At 40.2% G+C, this 18,428-nt stretch overlaps 2 protein-coding genes across 9 annotated transcripts in view; one reads left to right on the forward strand and one right to left on the reverse strand.

Moving 5' to 3' along the window:
- ANKRD17 (ankyrin repeat domain 17) overlaps nt 1-1,235 on the reverse strand; it is a 170,123-nt gene extending 168,888 nt beyond the window's left edge. For 3 of the 6 annotated variants that reach the window (XM_047798995.1, XM_047798991.1, XM_047798990.1), the window contains exon 1: nt 700-1,235. In XM_047798995.1, coding sequence (XP_047654951.1) covers nt 700-1,104 — 405 coding nt within the window. In that variant the 5' untranslated portion in view covers nt 1,105-1,235. The remainder of the gene's footprint in view (nt 1-699) is intronic. The other 3 variants (XM_047798989.1, XM_047798988.1, XM_047798994.1) reach the window with 2 other exon arrangements.
- Nucleotides 1,236-1,449: 214 nt separating this feature from the next.
- The window catches only part of ALB (albumin), a 130,735-nt gene continuing 113,756 nt past the window's right edge, over nt 1,450-18,428 (forward strand). For all 3 annotated transcript variants that reach the window (XM_047798996.1, XM_047798999.1, XM_047798997.1), the window contains exon 1: nt 1,450-1,658. The gene's annotated coding sequence lies outside the window, so the exon portion shown is untranslated. The remainder of the gene's footprint in view (nt 1,659-18,428) is intronic.

An 18,428-nucleotide genomic window follows, 5' to 3' on the forward strand; every position in this document is an offset into this window, starting at 1 on the left:
TATTTTTCATCCACTGAGTTACACATAAATGTATATGAATGTTAAGATCAGTTCATCTAAAATCCTTGAGATCAAGGAAGTGAAGGTTAGCTCAGCCCTTACAATAGTTCGGGGAAAAAAACAAAACAAAAAACCTGCAGCAGAACAGTATGGAAAAGTACAGCTCCTCCTCACGTGTCTCTCACATACACAAATACTTAGCTCTGAGTCCATTACAACCTTGCCTCTCCCGAAACTGCTCCTCTCCGCCTCCCAAGTGGAAGAAATTTGCCGGCATCCTACTCGGTCCCCCAAAGACTCCTCTGCCTATTAACTTAGCCCTCCCCGCTTGGGTCCCGGTCCCGCCCCCGCCCCTGAAGTAACTTGGCCCTACTGGCCTGAAACCGACCCCGCCGGGTGTGCAAATAAGGAATCTAACCAATTCCCTCCATCCTTAACCGTGTGAACCATCCCAGGGTAATGTGCTGTTCATCCACTCCGGGGCCGCTGTGGTCCTCCCACCCCCACGTGTCAGCTACCCTCCCCCACATGCCCACACCTCACGATTTCGGCCGGGGAAAGAAAGAGGGCAGGGGAAAGCCTGGCCCCGGAGACAGATCAAACCCACAGGAATCTGTCCCACCGCAAGTCCCCTCCCACCTTTGGCCCCGACCCTTTACACTCCCTTCCTCCCTTCTGCCTTTGAAACCAGGCCCTTGCCTCAGAAACCTCCTCTTCCTCGTCGTCGTCGTCCTCTTCTTCCTCGCTGTTGTTGCTGCTGGTGCCGCCGCCGCCGCCTCCTCCGCCGCCGCCGCCTCCACCGCCGCCGCTGTTGTCGCTGTCGCTGCTGCTCTCGCTGCTGCTGGGGGGTCGGCAAGTCCGGTTACGCTTGGCCTTGTGGTGCTGCTGCTGCTGCGGCGGCGGCTTCTTCTTCAGGAGCAGGTCGCAGACTCGCACCATCCCACGAGGAGACGAGGCCGAGCGAGCCCCGCTGCCGCCGCCGCCGCTGCCGACCTCCGCCGCCGCCGCCGCGGGGGGGCCCGCCACTGCCGCCACCGCCGGGGGGCTCCCTTCTCCCTCAGCCGCCGTCGCCGCCGCCGCCACCGGAACCGTCGCCTTCTCCATCTCCTGGGAAAGAGGGAGGGCGCGGACGGGGGAGGGGCGTAGGGGCTACGCTCTACCGCGACTTCGGCCGCACCAGGGCCGACACAGCGCTCGGGGCCGCCTCCGCCGCCACCGCCTCGGTCACCTCTACTGCCGCCGCCGCCGCCGCCGCTCCGCCAGCTCTCACCTCGTCTCGCGATACTAAGGGCGGGGAGCCTGACGATGGGAGGGAGGGAGCGTGAGGAGCAAAGGGGGGGGGGGGGGTTGAAGAGGCGAAGAGGGAGACCAGGGTATCGGGCGGTCCAGCGCAGGGGAGACCACCCGGAGTCGGGGCGAGTGTGCCTAGGGCGGCTTCCGATGGGGAGACGGCGGGGCAGAGAAGGCCGCAGCCACTGCTGTAGCGCCCGCGAGCACCCGGATTTCTTCTCTTTCCTCGCAATTTCCCCCACACACAGCCCTTCAGACCTCCCTTCTTCCTTCCTCGCTGGTGACTAGAACGCAGCCGCAGGCGGAAGTACAGGTGACGCCATCAGCCGTCGCCTGAGCGGTGGCGCGCGGGTGGCCGAAAGACGAAAGTGAGATTTCGAGGGCCGGGTCCCGGGCCTCTGCGGGCGGGCAGTGCTGCGGTGCCTGTGGCGGGCGGGCTGGAGGGAGCGGCCAGGTCGGGGGGGAACCGGCACGGAAGCGCAGGCCCGAGGCTTTGTTAGCTGGAGGCCCCGACCGCCAGATCCGGGAGGTGGGGCCTGGTTCTGGACGGTTGTACGTAGTTTCGTTCCTGGCCATTTTTTCCACCTCCAAATGGTGAGTTAGGGCTTTGGATCTAGAGCGATGGCGTCGTGTAAAGGAAAGAGCTCCCCCTGCCTAAGTTTAAGTCTCTGGTTATAGATTCCCTCAACCTGAGGTTTACACTTCTGTGACATAAAGGAGTTCGAATAGGTGATGTCTGAGATCACTACAACTCCAAGTTGCTAAAGGGGAGAAGACGGGAGAAGGAAGCAGGATCTGTGCCATACTTTGCAGACGAGTCAGTGAATGACCCCGATTTAGTCCTTCCACCTCTCACCGACTTGGCTTTTATCTCTGCAGTGAGCATCATAAGTAATTATCCTTGTCTGTGAATCTCTTGGAAGGAATATCGTGATAAGGGTTGTGGGTTCATTTGTAGGTGTCTGAAGAACTTTCAGGACTTTTGAAATAATAGCGTAGCTTATTGAACTCAGAATTAGCCCTTTCTGGTTCAATAAGAACACAGTGGCATAAGGAAAATGAAGGAAACATCAAAGGCAGATGTACTGGCGCAAGATAAAAAGTATGTCTCAGCTGACATAGTTGCCATTTTAAGACTGCTAAGTTTAGCTGAATGTGCCTGAATTTTTTTTAGCTTTTTTTTCTTTTTAGCACTGGCATACCATATGAAATGTGGGCAGTTGCCAGTACTCTACAGAGTACTATTGGCAATGATTGAATCAATTCATTCAAGTGAAAATTCATGTGCCTACTGTGTGCATAGTTAATAAAGTCTAAGTCTACTTACAGGGGCTTAATAGTGTAAAGTGTGAGTGCTATAGTAAATATATGCCCAAAGTGCTAACCATCTCCCTGTTTCTCTCCTAAGAAATGATAGCTAAGTTCCTGTGCAGAACAGTAGACTACACTGTGTAGCTTAACCACTACAAGTTTAGGTCTATAATCTCAGCTGGACTCCTCCCTCCTACTTAAATATTCTTCAGCACCGTTTTCTCCTTTCCCACCAGAATACATTTGGATTCTTTAAATCCCAGCCATGTTTCATTATATGACTTTGCTTCAAACTTCACAAGAAGACTGATGCTATTAGTCACAGAGTCCGTCAATTTTCCAAATGCTGGAAACTTCAGTACCTCTGCATCTTTCCTTTCCTTCAGTGTCAGAGGAACTTGACATTCTTTGCTCTTACACAAGATGACTTATCCATCTGTACTCTAGTTCCAACCCCCTCTTTCTCTTTTATTATCTTTTCTTATCTTCAATCCTCTACATTTGCGGTTCCACTCTTACTTCTTTTCTTCACACAACCAAGCTTTAAAGAGTATTCTACATTTCATGTCTCTTTGTTGTATGGATTTCACTTACTAACCCTCTGCATTCTTAACTTCTGTACCTATCACACTAGCAAAAATACTCTTTTAAAGTAATCCCATTATTTAGAAGAAAATTAATTCTCACTTTTTTATAATAGGGAAATGATTATCTTGCTGGGACTAGTAGAATAAGGCTGAACATATTAGAATGGACAAAGCCCTTAGAGTGATTCTTATTTTTATCTAGCTTTTTTTTTTTTTTTTTTTAGAATCTTGTATTAGAGACTTAACTAGTCATTCATGAAACTTAGTTATTCTTCCTGGACTAAAGATCCCCATTTCCTTTTAGTTAGATGTGGCCATGTAATTGACTTTTACTCAGTGAAACATAAAGGGAAGGGATGCACTCATTTCCAGGCTTAATGGAGTCCTCCCATCCTCCCTTACTCTTTGTCCAGCAGCCTGATCCTAGCGAGTATAGTGACCTTGAAAACTATATGTTGGAGGTGCCAGAGCCAGAAGAGAGAAGGAGCATAAGTGGTTAAATTTCTACTTGGAAAACAGCTCCAAATTAGAAACACTCCTTTTTGGACTTTGTGTAAGAGAGAAAATTGAGATTTGAGAATTTATGTTATGGGAACTAGAATGACCATAACTAACTTGGAAATGGGTACTGGAAGTGGGGCACTCCTAAGAAAATAAAGTAACTAATAGATGTTGTAGGGCTTAGTGATGATGCAGCAGATGTTTGAGAAAGTTATATCAGAGGCTGGAAAAAGGAGACCCATATTTTGCAGTGGCAAAATCATTGGTAAAACTGTTACCCATAATAATTGAAAAGCCTTTCACCTAGCTATTGAAACTTTAGCTCAATAGTACAGTCTCAATAATAAGAGGAAATAGTTCAAAAGAGTTAAAGCAATAGTATATTTTAAATTACTTTTAGCAAGATCTTACTAGAAAAAAATAAGCTCAGGAAACAATTGCAGAAATTAAAATTCACAGGAATGGAGTTCTTGTCGTGGCTCAGTGGTTAACGAACCCGGCCAGGAACCATGAGGTTGCGGGTTCGATCCCTAGCCTTACTCAGTGGGTTGCGGATCAGGCGTTGCCGTGGGCTGTGGTGTAGGTCGCAGATGCGGCTCAGATCTGGCATTGCTGTGGCTGTGATGTAGGCCGGCGGCTGCAGCTACAATTCAACCCCTAGTCTGGGAACCTCCATATGATGGGGGAGCTGCCCTAGAAAAGACACAAAGACAAAAAAAAAAATTTCACAGGAATATTTGGAAAAGATGACTTTTTTGTAGACCTTGAACAGAAAAAAAAAAAAAAACCAAAAGCAGGTCTTGAGTACAGTCCTCTCAAGATTTAGTCCTGGAACAAACAAAGATCAGATCGAGGCTTTGACCTTTTCATCCACAGTCATTATTTTAGATGGCCTCAAGGTGGCTGGGGTGAAGTTCTTGAGAAACTGACATGGGGACAAGGAAGCAAAGAAGTAAATCAGGTTTGGGAATTATGTAAGAAAGAATTTTGAGTGTAGTTGCTGGAAGCCAATAGATGATTACATTTTTAAAGTAATTTTATTAGTAATCAAACAATGAACATGATCAAATATTGTTTAAGTGTTAAAACAGCGAGGCAACTGTTCAACCTCAAACCTGCATAAATAGAGAATAGGGCATAAATGCTTCACAACTCCCGAATACTCACCTAGGAGTATGTGGACATGGAGAATGTGGACAGAGGACATTTCAAAGGCCAGAATTGGGCCACATAGAAGACAGAGGACAAACAAGTTCCTCTCCAGAGATAGACTGGGATCTCATCAAAGTTTCCTCCACATTCAGGGAAGATGGATCACAAAATGCCTGCTCAGTATTTCATCATTGTTATGTTTCCAAATTTTCTAGTGCCACATTTTTCTCTTTGCTTAATTAGAACTTATAGTAGTTGACCTGTTTCTGATCTACCCCTATACATTGTGTTTGCTGGAACTTGGGTGGTTAGAGATAACTTGTGTTTTTAATTCATCGGTTGCATCTGGACGTAATGAAGAGGACTGCACATTACCTAAAAACTTAGATTTTAAGTCTGACCTAGTGACTGGGTAGAACTTTCAGGTTGTCTTTATTGGGGTAGGATGTGTTCTTTGTGTGGGAAGAAAGATAAAATAGATATTTAGTAATCAGAATAGTGGAATGAGGACACTGGGTTCTTTTTCTGAGCACACAGATTATATTTTGCAGCCTCCTTTGCAGTTAGGCTTACCAGTTAGATGTGCCAGTTAAGTTCTAACCAGTGGAATGTGGGTATAACTGATGTGCTCCTATTGCAACTCTGATCTGTAAAAATACCACATGAAAAGTCCTCCAGTAGCTCCCTATTTGCCACCTCCTTAAGGCATTTGTATTGGAAGCCATGTGTTGAAGATGGTGAAGCCACAAGGTGGAAGGTCTCTGGTTTCCTAGATCTTCACTTGGCAGATAGCTGCCTGCCTTTTAGGAATACTTGTGTTTAGAGTTCATATGCATTCTTTTGTGTGCCCACTGAGATTTGAAAGTTTGTCCTAAGTACTATGGACCTACCTTTCTTTTGCCCATACCACAGGAGTAGGCCAGTAAATCAAACCAGCCAGTTTGACTAGTTCCTCAGTCATAGTGATTGGTGTAGGAATGGGCAGCTTAACAAAAGGAAGCCAATTGGAGACAACCTTACCGCTTGGGCTAGCATTATTGAGAAAGGAGCACCTCACTCTGGCTGAAATTAAGCAAAAACTTAAATTACCTATGGCCATGTGCTATGAACCTGCCTGAGAATGAAATCATTGCAAGAACATAGAGGCAGTCTCAATGGTATTGCAAGAAGAAAAAAGAGCCCATGAATTGAGACACATATTTCTTGACTCTTTCCTCAGAGTTGAAACCCTAAGGTGTAAGGGATAGATACTGCCAGGAAGATTTTGAAATTCAAAAATGGAGCTTGTGGCTTGTACCCTGCTTCCCACCTGAGAACACTGGCAACTACAATCAAGTAGAAATGGCAGCATATGTTTAAGCAGAGGGCCAGGCAGCGTTAAGAACATATTCCTGCCTGTTCTTTGACTATAGTGAACTGAAAAGAAATACAGAATTCCGTAAGAGGTATGTAAGTTTGGTTCAGAGTAAGAGCCCAGTTGCTTTATAGGGCTTCGTAGTGCAGGGTGATTAAAACTTATGGCCGAGACTAATATGATTCCATGGGTTGAGTTGAGGATCCTATTGATAAAATGCTAACACCCATAAGTTATAAAGTAAGGACAGAGGGAAAACAATCACACTTTGAGAGGTTAGATGGCAAATTATATCAACAGTGGACCTTTCAGCAAGAAATTTAGATTGGTCGACCAGATCCCCCTATGCCAGTGCCATGATGGTGAAGGTCTTATCTCTAGCAACCAAATGAAATCTTAGGAGAGCAGCTTAATAATATGTTGAACTTTGAATTCCCTAAATTTGCATCCAAAGTTGATGTGAGGAGTTCATCTGTGGTGCAGCAGGTTAAGGATCTGACATTATCACTGCAGTGGCTCTGGTCACTTCTGTGTTGTGGGTTCAATCCCTGGCCTGGGAAGTTCCACATGCTCTGGGCATGGCCAAAAAAAAAAAAAAAATACGTGAAACTCAAAACAGTTAAACTAGAATAGAGAAAAAAAAGTCTCAAAATGGCAAGGTTTGGGTTTTTATTCCCAACTGGTACATAAAATTACAGACCCTGAAATGTGAAACTGGTGAGTCTAAGTGGGATGCACAGTGGTAAGAGATCCTGGTAAGAGGATTTGTGATATTTACGTACTGTATTGTAGCAAGCAAGCAGAAACTTAAATTTTAATTGGAGACAATATGTATATCAAGATTAAAGTTTTAGGGGATTGGTAGAAAAATGTCAGATTTTGGAGTGTGTCCATTAGCAAGATCCTACAAAAAGTGGATGCAGTTCAATTCAAGCTTACTGTATGAATACAGAAGAAAGAATACCATTGACTTTTGAACTGTGCAAATTTTTTTCAGTAAGAACAGTTGACTCTAAGTATTGGCAGGTTCCCGCGTTCCCATTGTGGTACAGCAGAAACAAATCTGACTAGGAACCATGAGGTTGTGGGTTTGATCCCTGGCCTCGTTCAGTGGGTGAAGGATCTGGCGTTGCTGTGAGCTGTGGTATAGGTCACAGACTTGGCTCGGATCTGGTGTTGCTGTGGTGGCGTAGACTGGCGGTTGTGGCGTTGACTGGCAGCTGTGGCTCCAATTAAATACCTAACCTGGGAACCTCGATATGCCACTGATGCTGCCCTAAAAAGGAAAAAAAAATATATATATATATATATATATCAGCCATTTCCATGTATGTAGTTAAATCTGCAAATGCAGAATCCACAATATATAGAGAGCTGACTACTGAACTCAAGCATCAACAAATATTGGTACCTGTGGCAGGTCCTACAACCAATCCCCCTTGAGTACTGAGAAACAACTGTACATTTCTAATATATCCTCTTTCTGCATGTACTAAGTAATCCATATGACTGAGAATCAGAGAAATCTGCATCTTGCAGTTTTGGAAAACCCATATTCTCCGTGCTGAGCTAAAGTTAGTGTAAACGAAGGTAGGGAGTTGGAAACACAGTAAAAGATATAATTGGAACTCTGAAAAAAGCCTGATCTTGACCTCCTCATGCATCTTTGCTGTATATATCCTGTCTGGCTGACAAATTAGTCCTATTTTGAGGAGACAGTCACTGAGATGCAATTTGGGGGCAAGTGGACAGAGATGAAACCTCACTGCATTATCCCTAAACACATTCCTCAGCTTAGAATTTTGGATACAAAGACCAAAATAGAAGTATGCAGTTAAATTGGTTGACTGGAGGATAACAGTGCATTCCAACCTTGCAGCACATTGCTATGGAGCAGAAAACATTCACATACCATCTCTGGTTTTTGTTTCTAAACCACAGTGTTACCAAAAAGCAAGGTGACCAGCAACCAGCTAAGACTGCAAGAGACTTGTATAGAAAAAACACCAAACCTTGCAAACGCAGGCCTATGATTGCTTAATTCCAATACCCTCTTATGTGTGAGCAAAGGATAAGGCACCAGCTTCCAGAGGGTAAACTCAAGGTATTAACTGACCAAGGACCTCATCTAGTAGCTAATTAGAGTGTGCTTACTCTCCTTGTTAAGTATATACCAATATCTAATAAAATTATCCTGCTGTACTATGATAAGCTATGTCCAAACCTAGTTAAAAGAAATACATAACATCTAGAACTCTTGGTTTCCAAGCCAGATGCAAAAATTGGATGACACTTTGGCATGTCTCCTATTGGAGAGGAGAGTTTTTCAGTTTTCCATGGGATAATTACATTGTCTTAGACTAGGGCTTTTTTTTTTTTTCTTTTTAGGGCTGTCCCCATGGCATATGGAGGTTCCCAGGCTACAGGTCAAATAGGAACTGTAGCTGCTGGCTGACACCACAGCTACAGCAATGTCAGATCTGAGCTGCATCTACCACCTACACCACAGCTCACTGACAACACTGGACCCTTAACCCACTGAGTAAGGCCAGGGATTGAACCTGTGTCCTCACAGATGATAGTCAAAATTGTTTCTGCTGAGCCACAGTGGGAACTCCATGACTAGGGCATTTTAAAAATTATAGGTACTGAAAAAACACAAGTATAGGTGTTGGGTAGCTGAGGGGTGGAATGTAGTGGGAACTTTTTGTATGTCCATCTTTTCAGGAGATTCCTTTCCTTAATGTAATAAAGCTGTAAATTATGTGACTCATCCCCTGCCATAAAGATTCTTTAGGCACATGAGCCAAGCCAATTTCCAGAATAACATTTGAACATTTTACTGAGGCTGGAGTTGGAGCTGTCCCTGACCATCTTTGACACAGCACAGAGCAAACCTGTCCTACTATATCCAGGTGTACCTCAGAAGTATTGCAGGCTACCACAATAAAGCAAATATCACAATAAAGCGAGTCACATGAATTGGTTGGTTTCCCAGTGCTCACGTTTGCACTATATTGTAGTCTATTAAGTATGCAATAGCATTATTGCATCAAATCAAATTGCATCACCAAATAAAATATAATAATGAAAAAGTTTGAAATGTGAGATTACCAAAATATGACACAGAGACATAAAGTGAGCAAAATGCTATCTGAAAAATGATGCTGGTAGATTTGCTTAGTGCAGAGTTGCTACAAAACTTTTATTTAAAAAATATAGATCTGGAGTTCCTGCTGTGGCATAGTAGGTTAAGAATCCCACTGCAGCAGCCCAGGCTGCTGTGGAGATATGGCCTGGCACAGTGAGTTAAAGGATCCAGTGTTGCTACAGCTGCAGCATAGGTTGCACCTGCAGCTCTGATTCAGTCCCTGGCCTGGGAACTTCCATATATCACAGGTGTGACCATTAAAAAAAAAAAAAGTATCTGCAAAATACAGTAACATGAAAAGTAACAAAACAAGGTATACCTGTAGGGAAAAAAAGCACAAGAAGGCAGTATGAGCAATAAAAAGAGTCCAGATAACATTTGAAAGCATGATCATAGACAAACCCTTTGTCTATTAAATAAAGTTGCCACTAAGTGCTTTTTTCCTATCCATGCCTGTCACCTTCATTTAAGCTATTTTAAGGTACATTGTACATTTGTACATAGAAATATAAATATGTACATTTATACATAAAAACGTATACATTTATCCCTGACTAATATAGTCTCATGGGTGGCATAGTCCCATTCTTAGAGAATCTTAGAGAACAAGAACTAGAGCAGCAGTCAACATTGCCCCACCAAAACCACCATGGAGATATTCCCTCATTTGCCTTTCTTGGAGAAATTTTTAATAAAGGTAAATAAAGGGAGATAGTGATTTATGATGACTTCCTAATTTCCAAAGTCATTAACCTCTTCTCAGCCCCTACCTTACCTGAAGTGGAATTTGACATCAATTGTTACCCTTTCCTAGAAGGTCCCAATAAACTCAATTCCTCTCTGAACAATTTGGGTAATACAGCAAAGGACAGAAATGGGGGCCAAAATATCACTTTATTAGTGATAAAGCCAAGTTGGTTGATGTTACTTAGAGTGAGAACTAAATAGGCCTGCCAGCTGATCCCCGGAATTAGGCAGAATTATACTTCCAGTTCCTGGGACGGCACAGAGGATCAAATGAGACTTCAACCTCTGGACAACTTTGTTCTTAGTGGAAGACAAAGCTAAATCAAACCTTCATAAATTTAGATTTATGAGTCAGTCCATCTCCACAAGTGTAGACAAAGACCCAGGACTAATTGATATCCAGTCACAGGAAGCAAACATCAGAGGCAAGCAAGATGCTTTCTCCACTAACCTCATTGACCAATTCCTACTTGAAACTTCCTTTAGTTTCCATGATAACCTAGTTACTTTATCTCTCTAATCAGTCCTACCTATTGTTCTTTATAGGCCTTCTTCCTCTGGATCTTAAAAGTTAAGAATTCCCTATGATTCAGGCCATTACCCTATTTCTATTTTATATACTGTCCCTAAGGAATCTTATTTAAGTTCACAATTTCATTTACCATGTTTAAGACTAATGAAACCTTTACCCTTATCTCCAGCCCAACCTATATATATCCAGGATTACCAATAGAATTATAGTGTTTAATGTTTCCTTAGCCTTTATCTCTAACCTAAATGGGTCCAAGATTAACAAATCCTATTCATTGTTCTATGTTCTGGGCTCTTATTATCTGATTACTTTCATTGTCCTCATAGCTACTGTCTTACTTTGGCCTCTACCATCTTTCACCCATTCTATTGCAATATTATATATTTCTGCCTCTGATGCTACTCTACTCCCTTTTATCCTCTACATTGCCACCTGAGTTAATTCTCTACCTTGCTAAAACAATTTACTTCTGGATACAAAAACTATACATATTCATTGTAGAACATTTAAAAAAATGAAAAAGCATGCACAGAGGAACATATTCCATCAGCTAGAGATAATCACTGATGACATTTTAGTACAAATATTTTCATTGTTTCTTAGGTATATTTTTAAATAGAATGAGAATGCTGCTGCTGCTTTTTAGCATGCATTTTGTTTTGTTTTACTTAATATATGAGCATATTCTCATGGCATTAAATTCAGTTGTATTAAATATATAGTTGATATATCAGTTTAAGACAAGCATTGTAAACTGGCAACCTGTAACTAATATAGAATATATAATGGAGATATAAATTTATTTAAGGCAAACCTTGCAAACTGACAGCCTACAACCTGAACATGCTATATTTTGTCATCACAGCATTTCAAAGTTATTTGAATTTTGAATGCCTTTATACAAGATATGCTCTCTTTAATTCCCCACAGTTTCCACAGATTTTTATTATCTTATGTCTAGTGTTATTTCCTCACTTTTTCCCCTACCTGTTTTTATTTTGTTGCCCTTGTTTTTGTGTGTGTTTTTTTTTTCCCCCTGGGATTTGAGTTGAAAATGGACAATTTATCCAGAGTAAGAATGGATTATCATTCATTCACCAAGTATTTGTTCCTTTCCTACTATATGCCAAGCACTGTATTAGGCAAGAAAATGATCAGCAACAAAAACATGGTCCCTATACCTTAAAATATACAGTCTGGTGTGAGAAATATACAAATAAAATAACTGCTATGGGGGATCTTGATGTAGGGACTTTTGTTTAGTGGGGAGTGTGGGGCTTTCCTGAGGAACTAATATTCCTTTTACCTGGTACATCATGTCCACCTTTCAGTGAAAAATTACAAAGCTTGCTAAAAGACAAAAAAAAAAAAAAAAACCAAAAACATAGTTTGATGAGACTGAACAGTCATCAGAGCTAGCATACTTGCAGGAATGTTGGAATTAGGAGACCAGGAATTTTTAAAATCTGTGATTAATATACTAAAGGCTTTCAAGGACAAAGTAGAAAGCATATAAGAACAGATGGATAATTAAGGAGAGAGATGAAAATTCTAAGAAAGAGTCAAAAAGAAATACAAGAGATCAGAAACTCTGTTACAGAAATAAAGCATACTTTTGTTGGAGTTAGACTAGACACAGCTGAAAGATTCTCTGAATCTGAGGATATAGTAATAGAAATTTTCAAAACTGAAAAGCAAAGAAAAAAGATTGAAAAAAAAATCCAGAATATCCAAGAACTGTGAGACAGCTAACAAAAGTATAGTATGAGCATAATGGAAATACTAGAAGGAAGAGAAACAGAGCAAGCAACAGAGGCAATAATTGAAGCAATAATGACTGAGAACTTCCCCCCAAATTAGTGTGGGACACCAAATAGATCCAGGAAGCTCGGAGAACCCTAAGCAAGATAAACAATGAATAGAACACAAACAACTATACCTAGACATATCATATTCAAACTTAAAATCAAGATAAAGAAAAAATCTTGAAAGAGGCCAGAGAGAAAAAAAATATCTTACCTATAGAGGAGGAAAGATCAGAATTACGTTTGACGTCTCAGAAACCATGCAAACAAAAACAAGTGAAGTGAAATATTTAAAGCATTGAGAGGGAAAAAATCACCAACCTAGAATTCTCTACCTTACAAAATTATCCTTCAAGTGAAGGGGAAATACTTTCTTAGACAAACAAAAATTGAGGGAATTTGTTGCCAGTTGACCTGCCTTGTTGAAAGTTCTTCAGATGGAGATCTCTTGTGACACAGCAGGTTAAGGATCCAGCATGGTCACTGCAACGACCTTGGTCACTGCCATGATCCCTGGCCCAGGGACTTCCACATGCTATGGATGTCCTCACCCCCCAGAAAAAGTTCTTCAAAGAGAAAGAAAATAATACAGGTTAAATAACTAATATAGGTTGACTTCAACTCGATTTTGGCAAGAACATTAGTTCTCCTGGTGACCCTATTCTGAGGTTTGGCTTTGGATATTAATTCTGGAAGCTCACCTAAGACCTATTTCATCTGTCTGTCCACCAAAATAACTATAAGCCATTTAATGTCCTGTAGTATATTGCATCCCCTACAGTTACAGCTGCTGTTCCTGACATGGTCTCTTTAATAAAGCAGTCAGCATAGCCTCTAACAGTTACAATATGTCTGCTAATCTGACAATTGCTTTTTTCCCTCTACCTCAGTAAGAGGAGAACTCCAGAAGGTATTTGTTTTTGCCTTGAAGGAACACAAATATACTTTCATTGATCTATTTCAGCTCTTTAGCTCTGGGCTGCAATCTAGCCTGCAGAGAATCTTTACCATCGCACAATCTCATGATTCTACAAAACATCACACTGGCCAACTACTTGGATGATATACTCATATAACTGGGTGACTAGATTTCAGGGACTGTGAGTCAAAGCCCAATGAAAATCCGGGTAACTGACCTCAGTGAAATTTCTGAGGATCAGGTGGTTTCGAGCATCTCAGGATATTCCCTCCAACACAGTAGGAAAAATGGTGCATCTTTTCCTCCATATCAGTAAGAAAGCACCTGATGAGTCTTTTTGACAAGTAACATATGTTACATTTGGATGCACTACTCCAATCTACTTAATGACTTACCAACTTTGAAAGGTCCCCAAAGCAAGAGAACTTTCTAGCTGGTCTAGGCTGTAGCATGAATTCTGATTAAGAGTCTATAACAGGTCAGATATAAAACATACACACCCGTGTTTATAGCAACATTATAATAGCCAAGACACAGAAGCAACCTCAATATCCATTGACAGATAAATGGATAAAGAAAATACAGTATGTATACACATAATCAAATCTTAGTCATAAAAAAGAATGAAATAATGTCATTTGCAGCAACATGGATGGACTAGAGGTTATCATATTAAGTGAAGTAAGCCAGACAGAGAAAGGCCAATACCATATGTTATCATACATGTGGAATCTAAAAAAATGATACAAATGCACTTATTTACAGAAATATACAGACACAGAAAACAAACTTATGGTTACCAAAAGGGAGAGGGTCAAAGAGATAAAGTAGGAGTTTAGGATTAGCAGATAAAACTACTAGGACCTACTGTATAGCACAGAGAACTATACCCAGTATACTGTAATAATCTATAGTGGAAAAGATTCCGAAAAAGAATATATATGTTCTAATTTTGAAAAACAGTTCCTGGGCTTGTCTTGTGAGCCTTAGTAGAGACTGAACATCCTACCAGGAGAATTTAAGGCTGTGAAGTCTTGGGCGACCATCACAAACTGGGTTTTATCTAACCTAACCAACCATAAAGCTTGTATATAACCAGAACCACTCCAACATCAACTGAAAGTGATAGAAGAGTGAAGTCAAACTGGTCCGGAAGCCACTAGTAAATGACATGACCAGGGAGGTACCTCACATTACCAGGTGCCTACTCTACCTATTCTGCCACTATTCTATCAGCCTGTACTTGTGACCACACAAACAATTCTCTATGACCTGTTGACTCGGGAAGAAAAAATTCAATCCTGGTTTGCAGATGATTCTGGAAATAATCTGGCCCCTGCCAAAAGCAGATTGCTATAGCATTACATTCTCACTCAGAAGTAACTGAAATACATGTAGACAGAGAAGTCCTTCCAAGGGGAAGAAATTTCATCAGTATCTTACTTTCAAGTATATAATACACTATTGTTAATTATAGTCACCATGCTTCACCTTAGGTCCCCAGAAATTCATCTCATAACTGGAAGTTTGTATGTTTGACCAACATCTGTCCATTTTCTCTGGCACTCAGCCCCTATGAAGAACATATTTTAACATGGTACTATTTTTGTAATTTTTAATAAAAATATCTCGAAACTTCAGCATTTTATTTTATGGTTAATAAATTTTAACTTGTCGATGCTCTCAGTTGACTCTTCTGTTGATATCTGTATTTTTATTTGGGAACATTCTCTTTATACAGGTTAAAGTAAGTATCTGATAAACTCAGAGCAAATTATGCAAAATGGAGTATATTCTCAAGTTAGATTTTGTTTTATCGAATGTGTAAATATTGCAACCCAAATGTTTTCAGTTATTTCTTTTCTGCTTCCATGCATAGTATTTTTTTAAGACAAAGCTCATAAAATAAATGATTTCTATTAATGATTCTTTGAATGTTATATCAAATTTAGATGTTGGACAGTAATAAGTAACTTCTCAATTTCATTCCATTCTTATATAGCCTATAAATTTATACAGGTGAAAATAGAAGCCGCACAAAAGAATCTTCTCATAAGTCAAGGATATTTATTTCCTATTGCTGTCGTGATAAATTACCACAAAAATAGTGGCTTAAAACAACACAAATTTGGAGTTCCCGTCATGGTGCAGCGGAAAGGAATCCAACTGGGAACCATGACATTGGCAGTCCAATCCCTGGCCTTGCTCAGTGGGTTAAGGATCTGGCGTTGCAGTGAGCTGTGGTGTTGGTCACAGACTTGGCTCGGATCTGGTGTTGCTGTGGCTGTGACGTAGGTCAGCAGCTGTACCTCCAATTAGACCCCTAGCCTGGGAACCTCTGTATGCAGCAGGTACGGCCCTAAAAAATTTTTTTTAAAAATCATCTTATAATTCTGGAGGTCTGAAGTCAGAAATGAGTTTCTCTAGGCTAAAATGTGAAGGTTTTGTTGGGGTTGCATTCTTTTCACATGTTTTAGGGGAGAGTGCTTGGCTTTTCTAAGCTTCTAGAGGCTGCCTGCTTTTCTTGGCATGTGGCCGTTTCCTCCATCTTAAAGGGCATCACTCCAACTTGTGTTTCCATCACCACATCTTCTCTGACTCTTCTGTCTTCCTTTTTCATCTTTTGAGAACTCTTAGATCACATCGGGCTCATGTGGATAATGCAGGGTAGTCTCCACATCTCAAGAACCTTAACTTAATAGCACCTATCAAGTCCCCTTTGCCATGTAAGGTTATGTACTGCCATGTACAGTCTCCTGAGATTAGGGCATGACCAGGAAGGTTTTCATATGACCCAGAAATGGCTGGGTCATTTTTTAAGTAGATGTTTACCTTGTAGAATGGGTGAAATAATTAAATAGACAATTCATTAAGATACATGGGTGGCAAATGAGTGCATGAAAAGATACACTGCTTTGCATAGAAATACAATTGATTTCTGTATGTGGATCTGATATCCTGCAACCTGGCTAAACTTCCTTATTGGTTCTGATAACTTACTGGTACACATCATAAAATTCACTTCCCAGAAATCATATTGTCAATGAATAAGAGAAGTTACACTTCTTTTCCAGTCTAGATGTTTTAAAATTCTTCCTCTTTCCTAATTTTATTGGCTAGAATCAGCAGTACCATGTTGATTAAAGGTGGTAAGATAAACATCCTTTCCCTCTTCCTGATTTTGGAAAGAAAGCATTCAACCTTTTTTATAAATATGGTGTTATCTGTAGGTTTCTCACATATATTGTCTATCAGGTTAAGGAAATTCCTTTCTGTATCTGGTTTTATGAGTTTTTACCAGGCATACTTGTATTTCTCAAATGTTTTTCCTGTATTTGTTGAGATGACCACGTTTTCCTTTTTGGGGCTGTTACTGCAATGAATTACATTGATTGGTTTTTGAATATTAGAACAACTACATTACTGGGATAAATCCTACTTATGATGTGTTATCCTTTTTGTATATTATTGTATTTTATTTGATAGCATTTTGTTAAGAAAATTTGCAGGTATAAACATTAGATACTTTGCTCCGTAGTTTTCTTATAATGCATTTTATGTTTTCAGTATCAGTAATGTGGTCCTCACAGAATGATTTGGGAAGTATTCCTTCCTCATCAATTTTCTGGAAGAGTTTTTGTTTTGCTGTTTAAGTATTTGGCAGAATCTGCCAGTGAAACTGTATGAGTCTACAGTTTTTGCATGTGTGAGTATGTGAGAAGAAGGTTTTTAACTAAAAATTCAATGTAATAGCTATAAAGTTATTTAGATTATCTGTTTCTTCTTGAATGGGCTTTGGTAGTTTGTATATTTCAAGGAATTTGTCCATTTTATGTCCTTATTCAACTCTGATAATATTATTTGCTCTGAAATCTCTTTTGTTTGATATTTATATAACCGCTACTGCTTTCTTTTGATTAGTCTTAGCATGGTGTGTTTTTTTCATCTTTTTAAAAAAAACATATACATTAACATAGTTGGGTCCAATCTTACAATCTCCAGTTTTTAAATGAGACTATTTAGACCGTTTACATTTAATTTGACTATTGCTGTATTTGAATTTAAATATGTTGTGTTGCTATTTGGTTTCTACTTGTTCCATCTGTTCTTTGTTCCCATTTTCCTATTTTTCTACCTCTTTAGAAGTAAAATGTAAGGCAACAATTGTAAAAGGGCCAAAAATGGAAAATATAGTTATACTTCTTTTACTTATTGCCAGATTTTCACACTATACATTAAGTAATACAATAATATTTGAAGGTACAATGTGACAAGTTAAAGATATATATAAAACCCCAAATCAACAACTAAAACTCTGTACGTCTTTATTGTGGATAACAAAGAGTTACAACTAATAAGCTGATGGAGGAGATGAAAGCTGCATAAATTTGCAAATAAAAATTGCATAATTGCTCTAAGAAGTATGTTACTTACTGATTTGGGGTTTATATATACATCTTCAACTTGTCATATTTTACCTTCAAATATTATTGTATTACTTAACGTATAGTGTGAAAATCTGACAATAAGTAAAAGAAGTATAATTACACTTTCCCTTTTTGGCCTTTTTACAATTTTTGCCTTTTATTTTACTTCTACTCACTTTATAAACATAGGCTATTTTGTTTTTTTAAGTTGTCAATTATCTTTTAAAGACATGTAAATAATAAGAAAATTCATTTTTACTTTTTTCAGCTTTACTGAGGTATGATTAACATAATGTTAATATATTTAAGATGTATATGTTTTTATATACATTTACATTGAAAGATGATTACCACAATCCAAGTAAAATGTATCCGTTAACTCACATAGTTACCCTTTTTTTTTAATTTGCTTTTTAGGGCCACACCTGAAGCATGTGGAGGTTCCCAGGCTAGGGGTCGAATCAGATCTACAGCTGCCAGCTTATACCACAGCCACGGCAATGTGGGATCTGAGCCGTGTCTGTCACCTACACCACAGCTCACCGCAATGCCATATCCCTGACCCACTAAGCAAGGCTAGGGGATCGAAACCACATCCTCATAGGTGCTAGTCAGGTTTGATACTTTTGAGCCACAACGGGAACTCATTCAA

Source organism: Phacochoerus africanus, chromosome 10 (genome assembly GCF_016906955.1).
Source record: "Phacochoerus africanus isolate WHEZ1 chromosome 10, ROS_Pafr_v1, whole genome shotgun sequence".
Taxonomy (NCBI): Eukaryota; Metazoa; Chordata; class Mammalia; order Artiodactyla; family Suidae; genus Phacochoerus; species Phacochoerus africanus.